Source organism: Hemitrygon akajei, chromosome 7 (genome assembly GCF_048418815.1).
Source record: "Hemitrygon akajei chromosome 7, sHemAka1.3, whole genome shotgun sequence".
Taxonomy (NCBI): domain Eukaryota; kingdom Metazoa; phylum Chordata; class Chondrichthyes; order Myliobatiformes; family Dasyatidae; genus Hemitrygon; species Hemitrygon akajei.
This window is the reverse complement of record NC_133130.1, coordinates 158,184,683-158,208,150: the sequence shown is the minus strand read 5'-3', so window position 1 is coordinate 158,208,150 and position 23,468 is coordinate 158,184,683. Positions and strand designations below refer to the sequence as shown.

Genomic DNA, 23,468 nt, shown 5'->3' with positions numbered 1-23,468 from the left:
TTGCCCCATCGTTGAAATGTTCCCACAACCAATGGACTCACTTTCAAGGACTTTTCATCTTGTTCTTGATATTTATTGCTTATTTATGTATTATTACTCGTTCCTTCTTTTTGTATTTGCACTATTTGTTGCCTTTTGCACTCCGGTTGAACGCCCAAGTTGATGTGGTTTTTCCTCAATGATGGTTATTATTCTATTATGGATATATTTACTATGCCTACAATAAACTGAATCTCAGAGTTGTATATGGTGACATATGTGAACTTTGATAATAACGTTACTTTGAACTATGAACTTCTAAAAGGAGTTATAGAGCCTGGAGCAGCTCTGTGATTTAGTCCACATTATTGACTGATGAGTTTTACTTATGGTGTTATACAGATGAGTTGAATTATGGGAACAGGAGCTACAGTGCTGGACCACGGTATCAGAGGGGAATGCTACCACCAACATCAACCATGAGGTCCATCTTGCCCAACGACCATGATCAAGGGTGCCCTCTATCTCCAGGGGCACACTGAGCTGGATGAGATTAGATTTATCCTAGTTGCCAGCCATACATCTCTGACACTGATAACATTTTCTGGAAAAAATGGCTTTTATTACGATTGTAAATATACTCTTCTTGAACACGTCTCTGATGTCACTAGAGCTTTTCTAAGAGAAATTGTGGAAATTATTTGCAATGACATTTCTGCAGTGGCAGGTGACATCAATGCAGACTCCTATAGAAATCCTGAACCTCCTTCTGGAAATACTCTTCTCATAGATAATAGTTTTGCTCCTTCCACAGACTGATAATCAGTAATAAAAGATTTTCATTGTCCACTGTTTGTTATAAATCTGCAGATCACTCAAGTTTCATGCAAGATTTTCCAAGTAAAACCAAAAAAAAAACAAAGATTCAGAAATGAATGCGCTTCAAACTTGTGGGTGGTTAACAATAAGGATGGGCTAAAGCAGATTTCCAGTAACGTACCTGAAGACCAACTGGACCAGGTGGACCAAGGAAACCCCTTGGGCCTTCATCACCTTTCTGGCCAAAGAGACCCTGCTGCCCTCTGGGACCAGGTTCACCATCAGCACCCTGGAACACAAGCATGGCAGGACCGTCAGAACACTCAGTAAGAACTCTGCTGCTTAAGAAATGGTTGAGCTATGAGGAATAGCCACAGTACTCACAGCTGGTCCAGGCTGTCCAATGGGCCCTTGAGAACCTTGAGGACCTGGTGGACCCTGCAAATGGACGATCAGAAGGACATCAGTGAACGTTACTGTATAGGACACAAGATCATATCTGTAAAATATCATTTGGACAAACTACTTTGCCTTTGCCGGGACGTCTGTGGCCTCTCTGCTCATTTTAATGTGGACGAACTATAAGTCTTATAGACTTTCAGCCTTTATTCCTTACCACCAATCTTGGGAGAACTTGGAGGGTAAAATTCAACTATGGATTTAAATCCAGAAAATGCAAAGGGATTTAATATGAAGCCACCTGTAGACTTGCTCTGTACCTTTACTTCCTTGTTGTAAATAGATCAATTCACCATCTTGTATCCAAGCTGGAATGACAGGAACATTCCCATGAAATGCCATGGAATTATCCTGTTCAAACATTACTACTGTGGATCCAATCAAGCCTCTACTTGGATCTCGGATCAGTGCCCTACTCGAGCTAAGAGCATTCTTCTAAAGCACAAGAGTTGCCAATATAGCAAAATCTCAATGGCCCAAGCCTGCTCTTTGAGTTCAAGTACTTCACCCATTTTGATTATTTATAGGTCACCTTTTCCTTTAGCCCTTCCACAACAGAAGAAATTACATTTGTGTGGCGCTTCTCATGGCCTTTGACACATCTGAGAGTGAATCCCAGCTAATGGACTATTCCTGAAGTATAGTCAACGTTGCAGGAAATATAGAAACCAGCGAGCTCCCACAGACAGTACTGTGACCGTCTACTTGAAGAAAGCTGCTGGGAGAGTAAATAGAACTTCCCTGCCTTTCTTTGAAATAGTCTTGTGGGATTTCAAATCGAATCAAGTCTAACTATCATTCAAACCATACATTGATACAGCTGAATGAGACAGTGTTTCTTTGAGGCCAACGTGCAAAACACTCAAAATAGCAAGCAAGCATTCAAAAATAGCGAGTAACATAATTCAAAATAGCAAGCAAAGAAGCATATTCGCTTGAAAAAATATATATTTTCTACCTGTGAGAAAAGGCATCAGTTTAATGTCTCTTGTGAAGCAGGGCACACACACATCCCAGAGAGCTGCAAGTCCTCTATGCTGAACTGTGCAGTCTAGAGGTTAGTGCCCAGGTCTCGGGATCAGGGTTTGAACTCACGACTTTTTGCCTTAGAATTAACAGTGCCAGAGCTTCAGAATGGGCACAAATACAGTACTGACGAAGGGTCTCGGCCCAAAACGTCGACTGTACTTCTTCCTATAGATGCTGCCTGGCCTGCTGTGTTACATTTTGTGTGTGTTACAAATACAGTGCAAGCAGGGTTCATTGTTCAGTTGTAGTGCTTTCTAGGTGGTGTTTGGATCAGATTATAATTTTAACTCATGGTTGGATGATGACCATTTCATGTGGGGCCAGAATGTGATCAGATCCATCTCAGTGAACAATACGTGTTGGCTACAACATATTGACAATTTCTCTTGCATCCCTCAAGCAGAGGACTCTATTCTACTGACCAACAGCCTGTTATGAATAATACAGACATGAATACCACAGAACCACTGTGTCCTCAGGCTCATCTTTTGGACGAGATGGTCAACAGAGGTCCTACTTGCTCCCTCAGGTGTAAACGATCCCACGGCATTATCTTTAAGAAAGGTGTTCATGTGGATCAACCATCGGAATTTATTCACATCCCATCATCATAGACAATAGATTACAATACACTGCTTTCTGTGGAATTGTGTGGGCACTCTGACATCTCACGACTGTTCACCAGAATGATCATGGGAATGAAAGAGTTAACTTACGAGGAGCATTTATTGGCTCTGGGTTTATACTCGCAGGAGTTTAGAAAAATGATGTGAGATCACATTGAAACCTATTGAATATTGAAAGGATTAGGTAGAATGGGCATGGAGAAGATGTTTCCTATAGTGGGGGAAGTCCAAGACCAGAATGCGCAGCCTCAGAATACAAGGATGTTTCTTTACAACTGAGATAAGGAGCAATTTCTTTAGCCAGTGGGTGGTGAATCTATGGAATTCCTTGCCATAGATGGCAGTGAAGGCCATATTTAAAGCAGGGGTTGACAGACTCTTGAATAGTAAGGGCGTCAAAAGTTACGGGAAGAAGGCAGAACAGGGTTATGAAGGATAATTAATCAGCCATGATAGAATAGCAGAGCAGACTAGATTCAGAATTCTGCTCCTGTGTCTTAAATTCTTTAATTGTATTATGACACTGAATCTGTAGGTTTTAGTTGAGAGGTGCTTTGGATCAATCTCAGATCATGCCAACAAATGTTACTTCTTTCTTTTGATATGACAGCATTCACTTCTTGAATTTACCCTGTGAGAGGCTGCTCCTGGAGTGCCATCTGCCCCGCTAGCCTGTGACATGACCGTGACTGAAGGACTGATGTGCGCAACCCCAGGTCTGAGGTGCTTGTTGGATGCAGTGGGATTAAACCCAGCCAGAAGGCCTGCACCCTCCCATTTGGAACCGGCATGACTGATGGCAATTCTCACCTGTTCACCCTTGTCACCTTTGCTGCCCTTTTGTCCTGGCTCACCAGCTTCACCCTGTTTGAGAAAAGTAAGGAACAAAGATTATCGGTCTTTTGACAGAATATATTCAGAGTCTGGCTCAGGCCTTGAGCGTGGAGCTGAACATTCATTACTTGGGGGTGGGCTTGATCAAGACTTGGTGGGGCAGCATTTTCTATTTATTCTATTTAGAGATACAGCACTTTACAGGCCCAGCAAACCACCTATTTAACACTAGGCTAATCACCGGACAATTTACAATGATCAATTAACCTACTAATTGGTCCGTCTTTGGACTGTGGGAGGAAACCGGAGCACCCGGAGGAAACCCATGTGGTTCACGGGGAGAACATCAAAATGGTGCTGGGATTGAACTCCAGACTCCAATGGCCCGAGCTGTAATAGCATCATGCTAACCGCCACGCCATCGAGGTTGGTTACATCCACGTTAGGCCTGATAACACAGATAAGCACAAAAGATGCAACTTATATCGGATTCTCCTCCAGCTTAAAAGTTACCAAAACATGACTTTTCCAAGTGTCATCTTTAACCAGTGATTAGAAATTGAACACGATTCAATTTCTCAACCAACATTCTGAAAGAACCACTGTGTGTCAAGTGACATCACTGAAGCATGCTAATCACATGATCAGCACACACTGCATGTCAAGTGACATCACTGAAGCATGCTAATCACATGATCAGCACACACTGCATGTCAAATGACATCACTGAAGCATGCTAATCACATGATCAGCACACAGACGAAACAAGATTGGGACAAACCCATCAACTCATGGTTCAGTGTTAAAGTCACAGTTACCGTTCGGTCATGCATGGAAACACCATGGATCTCCGTGATGGGATCCAGAATCAGGTACCTCTACCTGAATTCTTCACTGGTTAAGTAATGGCAAAACATTTGTGGGCCAGAGCTCTAACGTCTCTGCAAACTAGAAATGTTTTCTTTATGTTTACACTACCACAGCGTCGACCTATATTCGCTGTCCTAAAGAGAGCAGACGCTGCTTGGCCAATCTTCTCTGATTGTTATCGTCTCTTATCTTTGAGAATCCCCTTACTCCCTGGAATGATGCCTAGTGCTCCAAGAGTCGTCATAGGGATGTTTTGTATAAGATTACCATCTCACTTTTACTTTCGATCAGTCCAGGAATGAGCCCTGAAACTGGTTTGCATTTACTTTGAACCCAGAGTATTATTTTTAGTGTGTATTCTCCATTTACATACCTTGTCTCCATCCTCTCCTGGTGAGCCTGCTGGTCCTGCTGGACCTGGGAGACCTACAGGACCTTGGATTCCATCTCGACCAGCTGGACCCTGAGGACCTTTCTCACCCTGCAAATGGAATAAGGAGACAGGAGCAATGACAATTAACAAACAAGCTAGACCAACTTGTGCACCACTAACAGGCCACTGTAGGTTTTGGACTTCCAGGCCGCACTGGCTTACACCTAATGATGAGTAATCATTAGACCTATTCAATGTCCTGTAACACTGATCAGTGTGGACTTAGTCACAGTGCATAGAGTGAGATACCCAGAGTAGTGACAGTGTATAGAGATACCCAGTGTAGTGACAGTGTATACAGAGTGAGACACCCAGTGTAATGGCAGAGTGAGACATCCAGTGTAGTGACAGTGTATACAGAGTGAGATACCCAGTGTAATGAGAGTGTTTACAGAGTAAGGCAAGCAGTGTAGTGATAGACAGAGGTAGACAGAGATCGGTGAAAGCTTTAGTGACAAGGTACACTGACACTGAGTCAGGCTCCCAGTGAAGTAACAATGAGGGCAGAGTGGTGATTCGACTGTTAATACACCCTGCAGAAAGCTAAATTGACAATGTACAGTGTTTGCACTGTTTCAATCAGGTCAAGCTGTACTTACAGGGGCTCCCTTTTCACCAGCAGGGCCTGGAGGTCCCTGAGGTCCAGGTCGGCCGGGGAGACCAATCGGCCCTGCTGGCCCAGCCTGTCCACGGTCACCTGGAGAACCCTGTGATAAACAAAAGCAAGGTTAAAGATTAAAACCATGCAACACTGTCAATAATCCCAGATTCTACAGGCTCAATTATGGGAAGTATGGAAGGGATTTCAACTTTCTGATAACTGATTGCTGAGGCTGGGTTCAGGAGGAATTGTGAGGTAGGGTACAGCCACAGGTGATTCAGGGTGAGCAGGGACAGGGAACCGAAGCTGAGAATCCATCCACCACTCTGTTTGTTAACCGGAGAAGGAAGAATCCATTTCATGACAGGATGCCCTTGTTTTGACGTCGCCTCTATTCTTGTATATCTGGTGCCAATGCCGAGCTTCTGGAAGGTACAGAACAGGCTCCTCAACTCACCTTCTTCAACCTAACAGGCTGCCCTTTACTGTGGGAGGCTGCAGGCCTCAATTGCTTTCCATGTGCGTGGATCAATCTTTTGTTACTCTAAAGAAACTCGGGAAGCAGCGAGCTTCCTAAGAAACATGATACATCTCTTCACATCAATCTCCAAACTTCTTTATTGAAGTCTTCCTGCTTGATATAGGGGTAAAAATCCCATTTGCACATGGTTGAGGTGCAGGCTGTCATCAGGATTGACCACTGGCAACCCACACACACACACACACACACACACACACACACACACACACACACACACACACACACACACACACACACACACACACACACACACACACACACACACACACACACACACACACACACACACACACACACACACACACACACAATCTGCAATCACCTTTCCAAGTGGATTCAGATTCAAACACCCACTCAGGTGTTTCTGATACACTGTAGAAACCGAGGTTTCATCTCATCAGTAAGCAGTGAGGAACGCTTATTTTGACAACTATTTCAAAATTAGACCCTGCCTTGGCAAAGTCACCAATCTTTCAGGACTGGTCTGGAGATCTGGATTCTTGAGGACTTTTTTTTTGGCAAAGCAAATGTTTTTAGATTGAAAAATGGGATAGATGGGGCAAATTAGATGCTGTTTGATTAGGTTTGGTGATCAAATGCAGAAGATGTCATGAGACTGGCATCAGGCACAAATCAGAGTTGGCATCCCACTGAGCATTGGATCTTTATTTTCACTGGGTTATCTCTCACTTACCAGAGGGCCCGGGGGGCCAGGAGGACCTTCGCTGCCCTTCAAACCGATCTGACCCTGTCGACAGACGAGAAGTAACAATCAGTATCTGAATGCACCAAATGCATAGTCTACCTTTTGGCTTGGGTACTGAGGATTGAGGAACCTGCTCTGATTTAATGCAGAGCAACACACCCTGAAGAAGGGTTTTGGCCTGAAATGTTGATGCTTTATTCCCCTCCACAGATGCTGCCTGACCTGCTGAGTCCCTCCAGCAATTTGTGTGTTGCCCTGGATCTCTGGTATCTGCAGAAACTCTTGTGTTCTGATTTAGTCAGTTCTGCTCCCATGGTAGCCATAGGAGGCTTGCCCAGACCTTTGACATTAAGCAATATTTGTTTTGGTCCATATAACAACCAAGCCATGTCTAGGAGTCATTGGCTGGGAAATGTGTCTTTGTGCATAGAAGCAAGGTTTCTGATGCAGTTCCTGAGGAGATGCCATAGCTCCCAGGAACTTTACCCGTAAGATCAGCCCCCAAAGCTCAATGAGGGGTTATTTTATACAACACAGGACAATGCCTGGTCAGGGATATAGTTAGAAAGACAGTCAGCTGATTGGATCTGCAATGGCTCTATACAAGAGTAATCCCATCAGCCTCAGTATCCATCTAATTTCCTTTTGAAAGAATCTATTGAATCTGTTTCTGCCACCCATCACTGGGTGACAAAAACGTTTTCTTAAGTTCCCTGATTCTCTTATCAAGTACCTACAACCTGTTGTTGATTGGTTCTTGACCCACCAATGAAAACACTTTCCCTTTCTTCAAAAGAGAGCTTTCCACATCGTCTGCACTTCTTGTCTGGTCCCATTGGCTCACTGCTGACAGGCTGTCTCTCGCAACAGTTCCCAATCCACTGCCTTTTCCCAAAAGCCTCAAACTGTTTTTCAAATTTCCTTCGTTTCCCTTTTAAACATTATTTTACTTCTTCCCACTGTTTCTGGCATAGTACGCCTAGCTGTCAGTCGTGTATTTTAAATCAACTGATTGGCCAGCGCAGATGGAGGTTTCCTCCGTATCTGATCTGTGCTGCATCTGCCTGGGGAATGGAGGATACGAGAATTATGCAGTCACAATTGCTGGCACTGACCCTGGTAGATGAATTATACAAAATCTTGAAATCTCACTGTTGAATCTCAGCTTCAAAACCTCTCTCAGGAATGCACAGCGGTTAGAGTGGAACTGAGAACAAGTTCGACCAGTGAAGAAAGGTGTGTGTACTTACGGTGGGTCCAGGGAGTCCTCGCTCACCGGTGAATCCTCGAAGACCTGGTGGACCATCCTTCCCAACAGGTCCTGCTGGACCAGGGTCACCCTGAACACCACACAGAGCAAAGAGTATCAGATACTGGCAACGCCCAAGCCAGCAGGTAATTAATGTTGAATAGAAGAACCTAGGTACTGAAAATCTAAATCTAACAATCTTCCTTCCACCTTTCCCTCATGACTCAGTCTGCAGCATGCCTGCCCCAGGTCGAAATGTTATGGGTTTCCAGGGCAATCCGGGGTTTGAAGAAGAGTACTGAAAGAGTCCGGAGACAGTCCGTGTGTGTGTGTGTGTGTGAGACAGAGAGACAGAGACAGAGACAGAGACAGAGACAGAGAGAGAGAGAGAGAGAGAGAGAGAGAGAGAGAGAGAGAGAGAGAGAGAGAGAGAGAGAGAGAGAGAGAGAGAGAGAGATTAGGCTCTGATTAAAGTGGAGGATTTCTGGGTGGCGCAGCTCGAACAGCCGGAAGGGAATATTCCGCGCAGTTTGTCAATAAGTATATAAATAAATACTTGTCAGACTGCACTGAGGGAATTCTGCATTGTTGAGGGGATGACTGAGGGAATTCTGCATTGTTGAGGGGACAACTGAGGGAGTGTTACACTGTTGAGGGGATTGCACTGAGGGAATTCTGCATTGTTGAGGGGATGACTGAGGGAGTGTTACACTGTTGAGGGGATTGCACTGAGGGAATTCTACATTGTTGAGGGGATGACTGAGGGAATTCTGCATTGTTGAGAGGACTCCACTGAGGGACTGTTAAAGAGTTACAGGAACTGCACTGAGGGAGTGCTGCACTGTGAGAGGGGCAGACACTACAGGGGTTGTAGATCTAAAACAGTCAAATAAATTATATTTAAAATATTTATAGTAGAGCAAGTGGGAATTTTCTTCGATTTATAAAGTTATGGATTTTACCTGGGTTAAGGGAGGAGGCAGAGATATCAAAATTCGGCAATAGATTAAATCTGAACGTATAGGATGAGGCTGAAGGCTTATGGGAACAGATCACCAAATCCACCTAAAAACTACTTACTGATGCAAATACAATAGATCTAACTGACAAGATCGTTAGGTGGTCTGAAGGCCCTGGTTCTCTTATCATTCTCTAGACTCGTAGCCTTTGCTTTATCCTCACTATCGGCTGAAGATCGGTGTGAACGAGGAACCTGAGGTGACTTGCTACCTCGGGCTAAATGTGGCTGCAAATGCTTCAGACTTGTCTTTGGCACTCCCATGATGAGCACCACCTTCTCTGAAGGCGAAGATGTGCTTGGAGCTTTCTCCACCTACTAGCTAGCCAATTGTCCCATCACTATTCCCGAGAGGCAGTGCTAGGACTGCCGACCTTGGATCTGGTCTGTTGGTTAGAAGGTTGCTACACTCCACCTATCGGACTCTGTCCTTGCAGTGCAGCTCACGTGTATAACCCTGCAATCTGCCTTCACTTCACTGGAATCTCACTTCTAGTATTCCCATTGCTGCTCCTAACATGTCCTTGTGTAGTGCTGATGGAAACCCAGGGTGGAAGCAATTAAAATAGCTGGAAAATAAGGTCATCTAGGAGCACTGTGGGAATGAAAGTCATCTCTGAGATGGGAAGGGGAGAGACCACGGTGAAATCTGGATGAAGGGAATTTTAACTGTCATCTAAACCCTCTATTCTTCTCTCACTCTTTGCCCCTTCCGCCCGCCACAGATTTAATCTTTCAACCAGGCCCGTTAAAGCATTCAGGACTCAAGATTGAGTTCAATGATAACAGTGACAATTCAACGATAAATCATCAGACAATTGTTCTGTTTTACATTACCACAAGACTGTTGTTCTGCTTCTCACCTTCTACACTGCCTTGCACCATTATCACTTCCCATGTAATCTCTCTAGCCTTCCACCCCATCACAGAATTGCTCTGTACTTTCCAGCTCATCTCTTCCTCTGCGTCCCAGAACCTGCTTTAATCCTGTTTACAGATCCAGTGATCTGAATACATTAACTGTTACCCTGTCCCTGTTTGACGTTTCCTAGCATTTTGCCTTTCGTTACGAGATGTCAACCATTGCTGTGTGATGGTCACCTCACTGCAGGAAGGATGTGGATGCTATAAAGATCGAGTGCGGAGGAGATTTACAAGGATGTCGCCTGGATTGGGGAGCATGCCTTATGAGAATAGGTTGAGTGAACTTGGCCTTTTCTCCTTGGAGTGACAGAGGATGAGAGGTGACCTGATAGAGGTGTTTAAGATGATGAGAGGCATTGATCGTATGGATAGCCAGAGGCTTTTTTCCAGGGCTGAAATGGCTAACACAAGGAGGCATATTTTTAAGGTGCTTGGAAGTAGGTATAAGGGGGATGTCGGGGTAGGTTTTTCACACAGAGTGGTGGGTGCGTGGAATGCACTGCCAGCGACAGTGGTAGAGGGGGATACAATGGGGTCTTTTAAGAGACTCTTAGATAGGTACATAGCGATTAGAAAAATAGAGGGCTATGCAGTAGGGAAATTCTAGGCAGTTTCTAGAGTAGGTTACATGCCAAAAGGGCCTGTAATGTACTGCAGATTTCTACGTTTCTATGAATGGAAAGGTACCTTCCTACGGGAAAGATATCAATAAGCTTGAAAGTGTGCAGAGAAAATTTACAGGAACGTTGCAAGGAGTTAAGGACCTAAGTTATAGGGAAAGGATGAATTGGTTAGGACTCTATTCACTCAGAGTGCAGGAGAATGAGAGAGAACTTATGCAAAATTTTGAGGGGTACAGATAGGGTGAATGTTTGCTTGCATGCCTTTTTGCCTCAGTTGGCTGAGAGTACAACAAGAGGTCATAGGTTTAGGGTGAAAACTGAAATATTTAAGAGGAATCTGAGGGGAAGCTTCTTCGTTCAGAGGGCAGTACGAGTGTGGAATGAGCTGGAGGCGGTAGATGCGGGTTTAATTTAAGTGGGGTTTGGATGAGAGGGCATGGAGGCCTATGGTCCAGGTGGAGGTCGATGTGACTCGGTAGGAGACCAGGTCAATAACGGCCAAATAGTGTGTTTCTGTGCTGTAGTACTCTGTGACTCTAAAATATTTGATAATATTCTGCCAGCTATCTATGAGTTTGATGACTGATTGCAATTGATATGTCCTCCATGAACTCTGGTCAGGCCTCAAGCACTCACCTTTGCACCTTCTTTCCCAGCATGCCCGGGCAAACCTTGTTCTCCAGGTGGTCCAGGTGGACCTGGGTGGCCACGTTCCCCCAGGGGACCAGTCTCTCCTGTAGGGCCCTGACAAGAGGAAAAGCACCTGCTGTTAAAAGCAATAGCAACATTGTACCTGTGATACCACCCTCAGATCCTCCACAACCCATGCTCATTTCTAAACCTCCCACCCATCTGTATCACATTTCCAAACCCTTCCACACTTTCACTTCAAAACCTCCTCTCTCAATGCACCCCCTCCAAATCTCCCGCCCCTTCCGCCAGCCTTCTGAACCCCTCCAAAGTAAGTGGCAATCTTCCACACCCGATGCCAAACTTCCAAATGCTTTCACATTCAAATGAACATCACCCTCCCAAACTTCCTGATCCCCTGTGCTAACCTTCCAACCCCCCCCAACACCAAGTAGCTAGCTTTCAAACCCACAAGTGCTGATCTTCCAAATCTTCCAACAGTTTGTACTGACTTACACATCCCATCCTCTGTACCTACTTCCCAAAACCTCCACATCCTGTGATAACTGAGGGTCCCATGACCCATTTCCATTCCATTCCCTACTCTGCACCTTGTTTTCCAGGTAAGTGACTATCAGAGATAATTCGATACTGCTCAGGCTATAAAAATCCCTGTTTTGTTAATCCAAAACAGCATAAATAAAATGCTGGCGGAACTCTGCGAGTAAGGCAGCATCTATAGAGGAGAATACACAGCCTACAAAGGACTTCGACCCAAAACATCGACTGTTTATTTCCTTACACAGATACAGCCTGACTTGCCGAGTTCCTCCAATATTTTGAGAATGTTGCTCAAGATTTTCAGCATCTGCAGAATCTCTGGTGCCTGATAGTCCAAACATGTCTATTTATTTAAAACTTGCCCTGAAATTGATTTCAATAGGTAGAAATGAATGATGATGCTTTAAGTTTGTCTCGACCGAAGAGACACAATTTTAACTTGATGTTTAAACCATCAGTTTAAATACTTAATGAACTGAACAGAAAACAAATTACAGGGTAAGTGTACACGTTCGGCTGTAATCCAAACCAGAAGAGAGAAGAACAAAAACAGAAAGTGAGTCAAGCAGTATGTATGGAAGCAAATGTGCACATCAACATATCATATTGAATCCAAAGTGAAGACATCTTTTACTTTCATAGGCACTGCTTGACCTGCTGAGTTCTTCCAACATCTTGCATTTGTTCTAGATTCCAGCATCTGCAGTCTCCTCTGTCTTGATACAGAAGAGAGAAGGGTGACATGACCTTACAACACACACAAAATGCTGGAGGAACTCAGCAGGCCAGGCAGCATTTTGTGTGTGTTGCTTGGATTTCCAGCATCTGCAGATTTTCTCTTGGTGACATGGCCTCCCTGCTTTTTTCTGTCTGGCAATCACTGGGACTTGGTGTAGAAGTTACTAAAAGTATCCCACAGCAAAATCCACCCTGCGTTCCGAAGATGAACTTAAATCTTTATTACCGCTCACTGAGTATTCATTTTCCTACTGCACACTTATTCTGGAGTGTGAAGTTCGAATGGGTCTGTGCTCACCTGAGGACCAACAACACCAGGAGGACCAGGCGGACCTGTCTTGCCTTGGAAACCCTGCGGAGAAAACGGAAACACAACAAGTCTGTAACTGACAATAATAACTCAGCAAAACTATAAGGAGGAGGGGCGCCAATGAACTGGGTGAGAAATGTTTGCTCCGCAGGAAGTTGTGGAGAAAAGGTGAGACAGCAGGCCACCCTGTACACAGCCCAGGCTCCTCAAAGGTCCGGGGCTGCTTTTGTACACAAACTCCAGAGACTCCTGCCTCACAGTCAATGCAGTCAACTGGAGTACAGAGGCCTGTCCATGTTTTATCGCGGGGTCATGAAGGAGGTGGTGTTCTAAACAAACGCTACATGGCACGTGTGATGGTGTGCCTAATGGCAATGGGTAGTGGCAGTTCAGGAATGTCAGTGCAAAATTTGCCAGTGGATCGGCTCAAGGCATCCTGAGCTACAGAATGGATCATGCCTTTACGCTCTGCAATGGTGGAATTTTCAAAAAGAAAATTGGGTTTTGATCTGACATCCAGGAGGGTGGAGGGGAAGGAAGAATTTGGGTATCTATTGGGAGTGTGAGAAAGAATCTGGATCCTGAAGATGGAGAGTGCCAATGGTGGGAGGGGGTGACAGTGGCGGCAGGATAGGTAGAGGACTGGAGACTGGTTGGGAGAGAGATGGCGAATATCAACGCGTGGGAGTGGAGGGTAAGGTCATAAATGGCACCAAGTACAAGGGTAATGGCATCAATTTCTTAGCCGATATCTGAAGCAAGATTCCGGCTCAAGGAGCACGACTTGTTACCTGCTTAGAGATAACACAAGGCAGGTCTCACAGGCATTATGAAAGAGGAGCTGGAATGGAAATCACAAACTTCAGGGAACTAACAACAATTTCATGATTTCTCTTCGATTTTTTTTGTGTTGAATCTAAACCAAGTAACTTAGAAAAGTGTTTGCGCCACACACCCACTTTCTCAGCCAGAATTCTAAAGGAATGCAATATTTAAATCTTTAATCAATTGCATACAGCAGAATACAACAGGAGACACTGCAGCTGAAAGTAACAAATCAGCTAAATGCAACTAAAGAAAAGAAAAATGGAACAAACAACTCCAAATATCACAACTCCATTCAACACAACTCAGTCCAATCAACAGTGGACAAATTAACAAAAAAAAACCTACCAACACATCAGAACTAAAACTCAGCACAACATAACTAGTTCCAACCAGATACAAAACAATACTGCATAAACCAAACTCAGCGCAACACCACTCATAACTCAACACCTTACAATATTGGATCAGACCCCAATCAATCCACACAACCCAGATGTGCTCAACCCAGAATAATACAGCTCGGCCAAACTGTACCAAACACAGCTCCATTTCATCATGCCTTCAAACTTAACTCCAGCTTGTCAACTTGCCTTCAACTCAACACGTGACCAAATCCAACTCTAACTCAGTGCGTGTCCAACACAACCCATCTCCAGCTCAGTCCATCTGCATGTCCAACCCCAGCTCAGTCCATCTGCATGTCCAACCCCAGCTCAGTCCATCTGCATGTCCAACCCCAGCTCAGTCCATCTGCATGTCCAACCCCAGCTCAGTCCATCTGCATATCCAACCTCAGCTCAGTCCATCTGCATATCCAACCCCAGCTCAGTCCACCTGCATGTCCATCTCCAGCTCAGTCCACCTGCATGTCCAACCCCAGCTCAGTCCACCTGCATGTCCATCTCCAGCTCAGTCCATCTGCATGTCCATCTCCAGCTCAGTCCATCTGCATGTCCAACCCCAGCTCAGTCCATCTGCATGTCCAACCCCAGCTCAGTCCACCTGCATGTCCAACCCCAGCTCAGTCCACCTGCATGTCCAACCCCAGCTCAGTCCATCTGCATGTCCAACCCCAGCTCAGTCCATCTGCATATCCAACCCCAGCTCAGTCCATCTGCATATCCAACCCCAGCTCAGTCCATCTGCATATCCAACCCCAGCTCAGTCCATCTGCATATCCAACCCCAGCTCAGTCCACCTGCATGTCCAACCCCAGCTCAGTCCATCTGCATGTCCAACCCCAGCTCAGTCCATCTGCATATCCAACCCCAGCACAGTCCATCTGCATATCCAACCCCAGCTCAGTCCATCTGCATGTCCAAACCCCAGCTCAGTCCACCTGCATATCCAACCCCAGCTCAGTCCATCTGCATGTCCAACCCCAGCTCAGTCCACCTGCATGTCCAACCCCAGCTCAGTCCATCTGCATGTCCAACCCCAGCTCAGTCCATCTGCATATCCAACCCCAGCACAGTCCATCTGCATATCCAACCCCAGCTCAGTCCATCTGCATGTCCAAACCCCAGCTCAGTCCATCTGCATGTCCAACCCCAGCTCAGTCCACCTGCATGTCCAACCCCAGCTCAGTCCATCTGCATGTCCAACCCCAGCTCAGTCCACCTGCATGTCCAACCCCAGCTCAGTCCATCTGCATGTCCAACCCCAGCTCAGTCCATCTGCATGTCCATCTCCAGCTCAGTCCACCTGCATGTCCAACCCCAGCTCAGTCCATCTGCATGTCCAACCCCAGCTCAGTCCACCTGCATGTCCATCTCCAGCTCAGTCCACCTACATGTCCATCTCCAGCTCAGTCCATCTGCATGTCCAACCCCAGCTCAGTCCACCTGCATGTCCAACCCCAGCTCAGTCCATCTGCATATCCAACCCCAGCTCAGTCCATCTGCATATCCAACCCCAGCTCAGTCCACCTGCATGTCCAACCCCAGCTCAGTCCACCTGCATGTCCAACCCCAGCTCAGTCCATCTGCATGTCCAACCCCAGCTCAGTCCATCTGCATATCCAACCCCAGCTCAGTCCATCTGCATATCCAACCCCAGCTCAGTCCATCTGCATATCCAACCCCAGCTCAGTCCATCTGCATATCCAACCCCAGCTCAGTCCACCTGCATGTCCAACCCCAGCTCAGTCCATCTGCATGTCCAACCCCAGCTCAGTCCATCTGCATATCCAACCCCAGCACAGTCCATCTGCATATCCAACCCCAGCTCAGTCCATCTGCATGTCCAAACCCCAGCTCAGTCCATCTGCATGTCCAACCCCAGCTCAGTCCACCTGCATATCCAACCCCAGCTCAGTCCATCTGCATGTCCAACCCCAGCTCAGTCCATCTGCATGTCCAACCCCAGCTCAGTCCACCTGCATATCCAACCCCAGCTCAGTCCATCTGCATGTCAACTCCAATTCATATTATCTCCAAAACCAACTCAATGCACCTCCAAAAACAATTTACCACAATCCAGCTGGGTTTGATAATGGTTCAGATGTCACACATCTCTTGTATAAATCCCTTGTATTGTCCGTTTGGGTGCTCACCAGCTTTGTATGACAGTAAATAAATTTTCTACAATTTATTGGTCAGAAACCCAGGCTACGCCACTAGTTCCTGAGTGTTAACAGTCTCTATCTTTCAGAGTCCGTCTGAGCCCTACACATCTGTGTTATGCCAAACATCTTCACAAAACCTTTTAATTACAAGAGAGGAGATGGACCACTATGACTAGAATCCTCAGGGCTAGGGAAGGGAGCAGAACATACCACAGTGTCTCCGTGAGGACTGATACTTACAGTTTCCCCTCGCTGCCCAGGGTGTCCAGGCAAACCGTCTTTCCCAGCTGGGCCCTAGGAAGCAATTGGAGATAAACACAATCAGTTATCAGTTTATAAAATCTGATGAAGTAATTAATTATTGAAGCAAAATAAAAGTGGATGCTGAGAAGGAATTCAGTCAGTTCAACCCACTGTCGATAATTGCCCTACCAACCACTAGATAATAGGCATTGCAAGAGTCCAGAAACTCTCCTTTTGGAATGGCTGCAAGAATAAGAATTTATGTCATTCCATCTTTGAAAAACTGCACAATCAAACTATAGCTACAGGGAATTTGGGAGGATTTTTGACTGCAAGTTCAGGACTTGAAATCTGCTTGGACTGATGGGATGATCCATTCATGGGGTAAAAGAGAACAAGCTTGCTCTCAAAGGCACGGGGAAGGACATGGAACAACACCGTATTCACATAGCAAGATTGAGCTCCAGTGCAGAAGTGAAGCATGAAACTAGTTCGTATTGAGGAACTTCACTGCACATCTAACCATGTGCTGTAGTTACACTAGGAGTACTTGGTCGGACAGAGCGCAGGGTTTTCCTTTACATCTAATCTGTGCTATATTTGCCCTGTGTACATTTAATGTGATAATTTCCTTTTCTTTATCAACACTCCCCTTTGAAAATCATTGAATCTTTATTGTTTGAGAACATGGCACCTCAGCTTCTGGGTCCCACGGTCTGACATACTTTCTCAATCATCAGCAGCGGAAAACCTCAAGGAGACATGCATTACTGTCAACTTATCAACGAGAAATGCAACACAGTTCTGCGCCTACTCACAGGGGGTCCTTTAGGTCCAGCAAACCCCATTGGTCCCTGAGGTCCAGGTGGTCCCTGGAATGTGAAATTGAAGAGAAAATAAACATTTTGTGTAGTACATTTAACAACTTCAGAAGTACCCAAAACTTTTACTATTAATTAAATACTTGTTCAGAGTTGTATGCGGTCATACTGTAAGGTAGAAAACATGGTGCATGATGTTTATACATCAGACCCACACAAATGGCCAATAGTTTTTGTGATGTTTTTTGGAGGATACCTGCCCAGGCCACTGGAGGAGAACATGTTGCCTTCTTTGGCAATGGTGCCAAGGATCTCCTTCGCTGATCCAGGAGTGGAGATGAATCCTCATTCGAGGAGGAGCAGAAGCATTGGTAGTTAAGCTGTGACTTTAAACACTTTGTAGGTCACAGACCGGATCACTGAGTTGCTGACACCAGTGACGCTTGTGTTGGAGGTAGGTGATGACTTGTCAACCCTGGAAATGTTGTTGGGGGGGTGGGGGGGGATGCAAACATCAGAACACCTTGCCGACACCATGACAGATTGGTACCGGTTTTGTGACACAGAGCTTCCTACATGCCCTGCAGGTGTCCGTAGAGGATGGTGGTGTGCTGGCAAGAACACAACTGCACAGATCTGCTCAGAGCAGAACAAAAGGAAAAGAAGATGGAGTGAGACAATCTCTAACACATGGTGTGAGGCACAGCAAGGATCACCTTACTTTATAGAGAGCCTTGCGCCTCATAGATTGGATTACTTTAGAATCGATCAGCATGGAGATCAATCCAGTCTAAGGAGGAGCTTAGGAGGACAATGGCGCTAACTGCGACTCCTTTGCTTGCATCTTTGGAAACAGCTCTATTTCCATCTTTAATATCTTTATGTTTCCCTTTCAGGGTTCTTTTGAAGACCTTGACCTGGAGTCACATGCTGACTATGGTTCTTTGTGAGAATGGGACCCGCTCTCGGGGTTTCACAACTTGCCAAGGGCTCAGCTCGCCTTTGGAGGACCGAGATCTCGTGGCTCTGGAGACGGGTGGATCAAAGGTCGGTGACACGACAGGAGACGTGTCGTCGGGGGAGACAGAAGATCTATGGCTGTGTGCCCACAGACCCGAGATCTTTGGGCATAGAGCTCAGAAGAAGCGACGCAACAGACTTTTAACATTGTGTTAGGGAAAGAGAGAGCCTGTGGTATGTCAAATACTGGGTGAACGAGTAGTCTTCGGGAAACTGCAAGTCTGTGTCTTTGCTGTTGCTTCATTCACGCTTGAGTTCTTGGTGGCGGGTGCCGATGCTTTTTTTTGCCGGTGAGGGGAGGGGGGATTGTTGCTTGCTGCCGCTTACGTGTGGGAGGGGGGAGGATCCAGAAATACTGGGGGATTAACCTACATTGGGTTCATTTTTGCAACTTTCTTTTCCAAATAAGAACTGTTTGTGTCAGCAACCAACATCTCAATACTTGAGATACCTATGAGCCAATTATTCCCCAAACATTTTTGTATGTTATTCCTCAAACATGCAGATCTAAGTGGAAGCTGCGTCCAATTCACATGTGAGAAAGAAAGACCATTTGAAGCTAACTTTCTCAGACTCGTTTCACTGTCCCTGTCCCTTCACGAAGTTTCAGAAGAAACACTAAGTGGACACCACACAGCCTGATGAAGAACAGGGTTGAAGACTGGACACTAGCACTGCTCTGCATCAGCTCAGTGCACAGAAAGAATCCGAAACAAGAGAAGGGATCATGGTTAATGGAATTCCTTACCCTCTCTCCAGAAGGACCAGGTGGGCCATCGCTACCTGAGCTACCCTGCAATTAGAGATAGAGAAATTAGGTGAAGAAAGTCAGGTTATATTTATAATAACAGCATAGAGGATGTCTCTGCAAATATCTTCAAACAATAGGAATTTCAGAAGCTATTCTGATTTTTCTTTGCAGTTTCTCCATCAGATATCCAACTCCAGACCCCATTTTCCACATTTCAGCATTGGAAAGTGATTTACAGAAGAAGGCTCAACACTTTGACCACACTGGTAGTTAAATAGGCTGATTAGTTTCCCCTCCTGGCTGGATGGAGTGTATTGAACAATTCAATAGCTACAGTGGTAATTAAACTTGAACTTGATCTAAATTCTCAGTTACAATGATCCACAGGATAAAGTTGGTCATTACGGTCAGGACTTTATAAGAGGGAAGAGTTACTATGGTCCACAGGATTAAGTTGGTCATTATGGGCAGGACTTTTAGAAGAGGGAAGAGTTACTATGGTCCACAGGATTAAGTTGGTCATTATGGGCAGGACTTTTAGAAGAGGGAAGAGTTACTATGGTCCACAGGATTAAGTTGGTCATTATGGGCAGGACTTTTAGAAGAGGAAAGAGTTACTATGGTCCACAGGATTAAGTTGGTCATTATGGGCAGGATTTTTAGAAGAGGGAAGAGTTACTATGGTCCACAGGATTAAGTTGGTCATTATGGGCAGGACTTTTAGAAGAGGTAGGAGATGAAGAAAAGGCTGTAAATGGGAGTGATACTTCAGGAGAGATAAAGGATGGTCAGAGGGGGTTAAAGTGGGAAGAAGAGTGAGGGGCAAGATTTTTGTGAGGGGGAAGTGACATTGGAATGAGGCAGCAGGTTGCCAAGATGACGAGCATAAGGGAGACTTTTGGATGGAGGGCAGGGACATAATGGCAGAAAGAGGACACGCAGTAGTGAAGGGATAAAATCAAGAACCATAGAGATGAAAGAAGTAAACAACAATGCAGGGCGAGGGGGGCAGTCTGAAGGAGGAACAGACGGGACATTGGAGACGAGGATAAGTTTGTTCATCAATCAGCAGCCAACAGTGCCTGGACAGATGGGTAGCTGATGCACAAAGTTTTTCTGGGCAGTGGAAGCATTTATGATACTGACTGGAGAGTGCAGAGGGAGCTTTCCTCTGCATCTAAATGATTTGTACCTATCCTGTAAGTGTTGGATAGGAACGGTACCAAGGAATCTTTATATCTATTGTCTTCCATGGCTGGTTTGGAAGGGTTTAATGGGATAATGTAGAAGGAGTTTTACCTGTGGAACTAATGCGTTTGGTGGAGCAGTGTTGAGTGAGTTCCACTTTGTTTAATCTGTGCTGGACTTGCCTTGGTATGTTTGGTGGGACACTGATGGGCGAACTCTCACCCATGTTGCACTGCACCTGCCCTGGGGTTGTTTAGTGGAACACGTAACCCATGCTGCACCTACCCCGGAAGTGTTTAGTGGGGCAGTGCGAAGTGACCTCTACATCGGCTAACACACAAAATGCTGGAGGAACTCAGCAGGTCAGGCAGCACCTAGGAGGGAAGTGAGCATTCGAGCTCTTGGGCCAGGACCCTTCATCAGGACTCCTGCCCCGAAACGCCGACCGCTTATTTCCCTCCGTAGATGTTGCCTGACCTGCTGAGTTCCTCCAGCATTTGTGTGGAGATACAGATTTCCATCGTCTGCAGAACCTTCTTCAGCTCACATGCTTCACTTGCTCTCAGTGTGCTTGGTGCTGACTGAGCACTGTTCTGTATAACCCATGCGGCACCTGCCCTTCTAGAGCTTCACCTCATTCACTGACCTCGTGTTCCTCACACTGAGGAGGGCAACAGTGATGTTAAACTCCAGTTACCTTCGGGCCGGCTTTCCCAGTGGATCCTCTTGGGCCACGTTCACCCCGGGGACCCTTTAATAATAAACAAGACGTTAGAACAAACATTTGTACCAATGAGATCAACATTAAAAAAATTAAAACAAGTTTGTCAATCGGCAGCTGAGGTGGAATCAGGGTGACAGTAATGAGTAAAATGGTTCATACCGTCGGGCCTCTCTGTCCTCTTGGACCTGATTTTCCTGGACTGCCCTAGAGGACGGAATTAAAAGAAAGGTGAACAGAGGAAGCAGTAAGGAGACTACCAGTATCCACACAAGGTTCATGAACTCTCCATCCCTCCAGTGTTTACCCAGAGATATTTCTGCCAATCTCCTCTGGACTGGCTTTGTGTGAATACAGTCCCACAACAACAGGCTTGGCCTTTACTTGGCTAGTGAGGTAGCAAAGCAAGTTGCTTCAGGAAAATGAACACCAGTTATGCCGTTGATGACCACAGGCTGGGCATGAATTTTAGAAGGAGATCTACAAAGTAGGCCAAATCACCTCGCCATTCAGCACAAGTCAAAGAGAAGCCCGTTCATTTTGCTTCATATCTTGAACCTACTGAAATAATTCAGTCATCCGCTCATTTCTCCTCTGACGAACCCATGTGGATGCCCTGAAGATCACACTGAGAGAAGCAGGGTTCAATCCAATTTTCAGGTAAATATCCAGTTAAGGTCACATAGACTCTGATATACTTAAACTTCTTCCTCTCTCTGTTCCCCACACCAACCTCCAACTAAATTTGCAAGGTTCTTGAGTGTAAACTGATTATCTGAATTGGGCAGGGAAGCCACCACCAGATGATGAGGTGTTGGTCAGCTCCTAGCAGTAACCATAATTTTAGCTTGTGACCTCAATGGGGAAATTTACCTGGAGAGCAAGGCATCTGTGTTGGGACGGCTCTCTTCGAGAAATAAATCTGTTCACAATGATTTGAGGGGCTCTGATACGGAAGATAAGGAGAAACTGTTGTTTGTGGTAAGAGAATTGTTACCTGGAGGACATAGATTAAGAAAAAGACCCAGAGGGAGGAATCCATTTGTGCGATATACTGTTGTGATCTGGAATACACCATCAAAAAGGGCAGAGAAAATAGTTCTAACAGAAGTTTATGGAGAGATCTATAGGGCAAGGAAAAGCTCAAAGATTGGAACTAAATGGATGTCTCTTCTTTAGCAGCAACACACACAAAATATTGGAGGGACTCGGTGGTCAGGCAGCATCTCTAGAGAGAAATTATCAACTAATGTTTTGGTCCAAGACACTGCATCAGGATAGTTAATGCAGTCCTGATGAAGGAACTCAGTCTGAACTGTTGATTGTTTATTTCCCTCCGTAGATGCTGCCTGACCTGCTAAGTTCTTCCAACATTTCACGTGTTCCTTCAGATTTCCAGCATCTACAGTTCTTTGGTAAGATCAGTGCAGTCATGTTGGATCAAACAGCCTCATTCTATTCTGCAGCACTCTGACATTCCAGAAGGGGCAGAGGTTGAACAACCAGTAGCTAAGGGGCCCTGGATAAGTGAGCAATTTAAAATTTAAATCATCCCAGGGCAATCAAAGTTAGTTAAGACACACATTATGGACAATGTAAAGGGAGAGTTTTTACTCCGTGTCTGAATGATGCTGTATTTACTCTGGGAGTGACTGGTATGACAGCATAAAAGAGACTACGGTCTGCGTCTATCCCGTTCTATAACTAGCTTGAGAACTGAAGGGAACAGTGCAGCATGAAACTTACTCTATATCTAACCAGAATGGAGCAAGAACCAATCTGCTGGAGGAGCTCAGCAGGTTGAGCAGCATTTTGTAGGGGCAAAGGGATTATTGAGGTTTTAATCCATAACATTGACAATTCCTTCTCCCCACAGATGCCACTCAATCTGCTGAGTTCCTCCAGCAGATCATTTGTTGCTCCAAGTTCCAGTATCTGTAGTCTCATGTGTGTCCTCCCTAACCAGGCTGGAACGGGCATTGAGGGAATGGAGGGAACCCCAGAGATGGACTCAATCCTCACTGAAATGGGCCCTTTGACTCACCACGTCCTTAATACCCTTTGCCCATCTACACTTATCCCTTGTCAACAATTTTAAAGAAGCAACTAGCTATCCTGGACTTTGCATTTTCAATTATGACAGTGACTGGGTAAGAGAGAAGTGGGTCACACAAAGACTGAAACAGTTTTCTATGTCATGCACTTCCACAATGCTGTTCCTAGCAACACACAGCCTGGGATTTAGAGACCATTGTTGTTGAAAGAAGATGTTCAAGTGGATCTGGGTTATTCTTTCCCTGATTTATTCTCCTGTGAAGCACTGCAGAATGCTTTACCAGGTCATTGATAGACAAGTGGTTTCATTCTACTCTACATCCCA

General features: G+C 45.4%; 1 protein-coding gene across 2 annotated transcripts in view; it reads right to left on the bottom strand.

The window, feature by feature from the left end:
* col5a1 (procollagen, type V, alpha 1) overlaps positions 1 to 23,468 on the bottom strand; it is a 298,663-nt gene that overhangs the window by 45,040 nt on the left and 230,155 nt on the right. For both annotated transcript variants that reach the window (XM_073052280.1, XM_073052279.1), the window contains exons 33-46: positions 21,251 to 21,295; positions 21,065 to 21,118; positions 19,177 to 19,221; positions 17,406 to 17,459; positions 16,585 to 16,638; positions 12,939 to 12,992; positions 11,348 to 11,455; positions 8,148 to 8,237; positions 6,886 to 6,939; positions 5,649 to 5,756; positions 4,990 to 5,097; positions 3,723 to 3,776; positions 1,183 to 1,236; positions 980 to 1,087 (exon numbers count right to left, since the gene is read on the bottom strand). In XM_073052280.1, the coding sequence (XP_072908381.1) occupies positions 980 to 1,087; positions 1,183 to 1,236; positions 3,723 to 3,776; positions 4,990 to 5,097; positions 5,649 to 5,756; positions 6,886 to 6,939; positions 8,148 to 8,237; positions 11,348 to 11,455; positions 12,939 to 12,992; positions 16,585 to 16,638; positions 17,406 to 17,459; positions 19,177 to 19,221; positions 21,065 to 21,118; positions 21,251 to 21,295 (990 nt within the window). The remainder of the gene's footprint in view (positions 1 to 979; positions 1,088 to 1,182; positions 1,237 to 3,722; positions 3,777 to 4,989; positions 5,098 to 5,648; positions 5,757 to 6,885; positions 6,940 to 8,147; positions 8,238 to 11,347; positions 11,456 to 12,938; positions 12,993 to 16,584; positions 16,639 to 17,405; positions 17,460 to 19,176; positions 19,222 to 21,064; positions 21,119 to 21,250; positions 21,296 to 23,468) is intronic.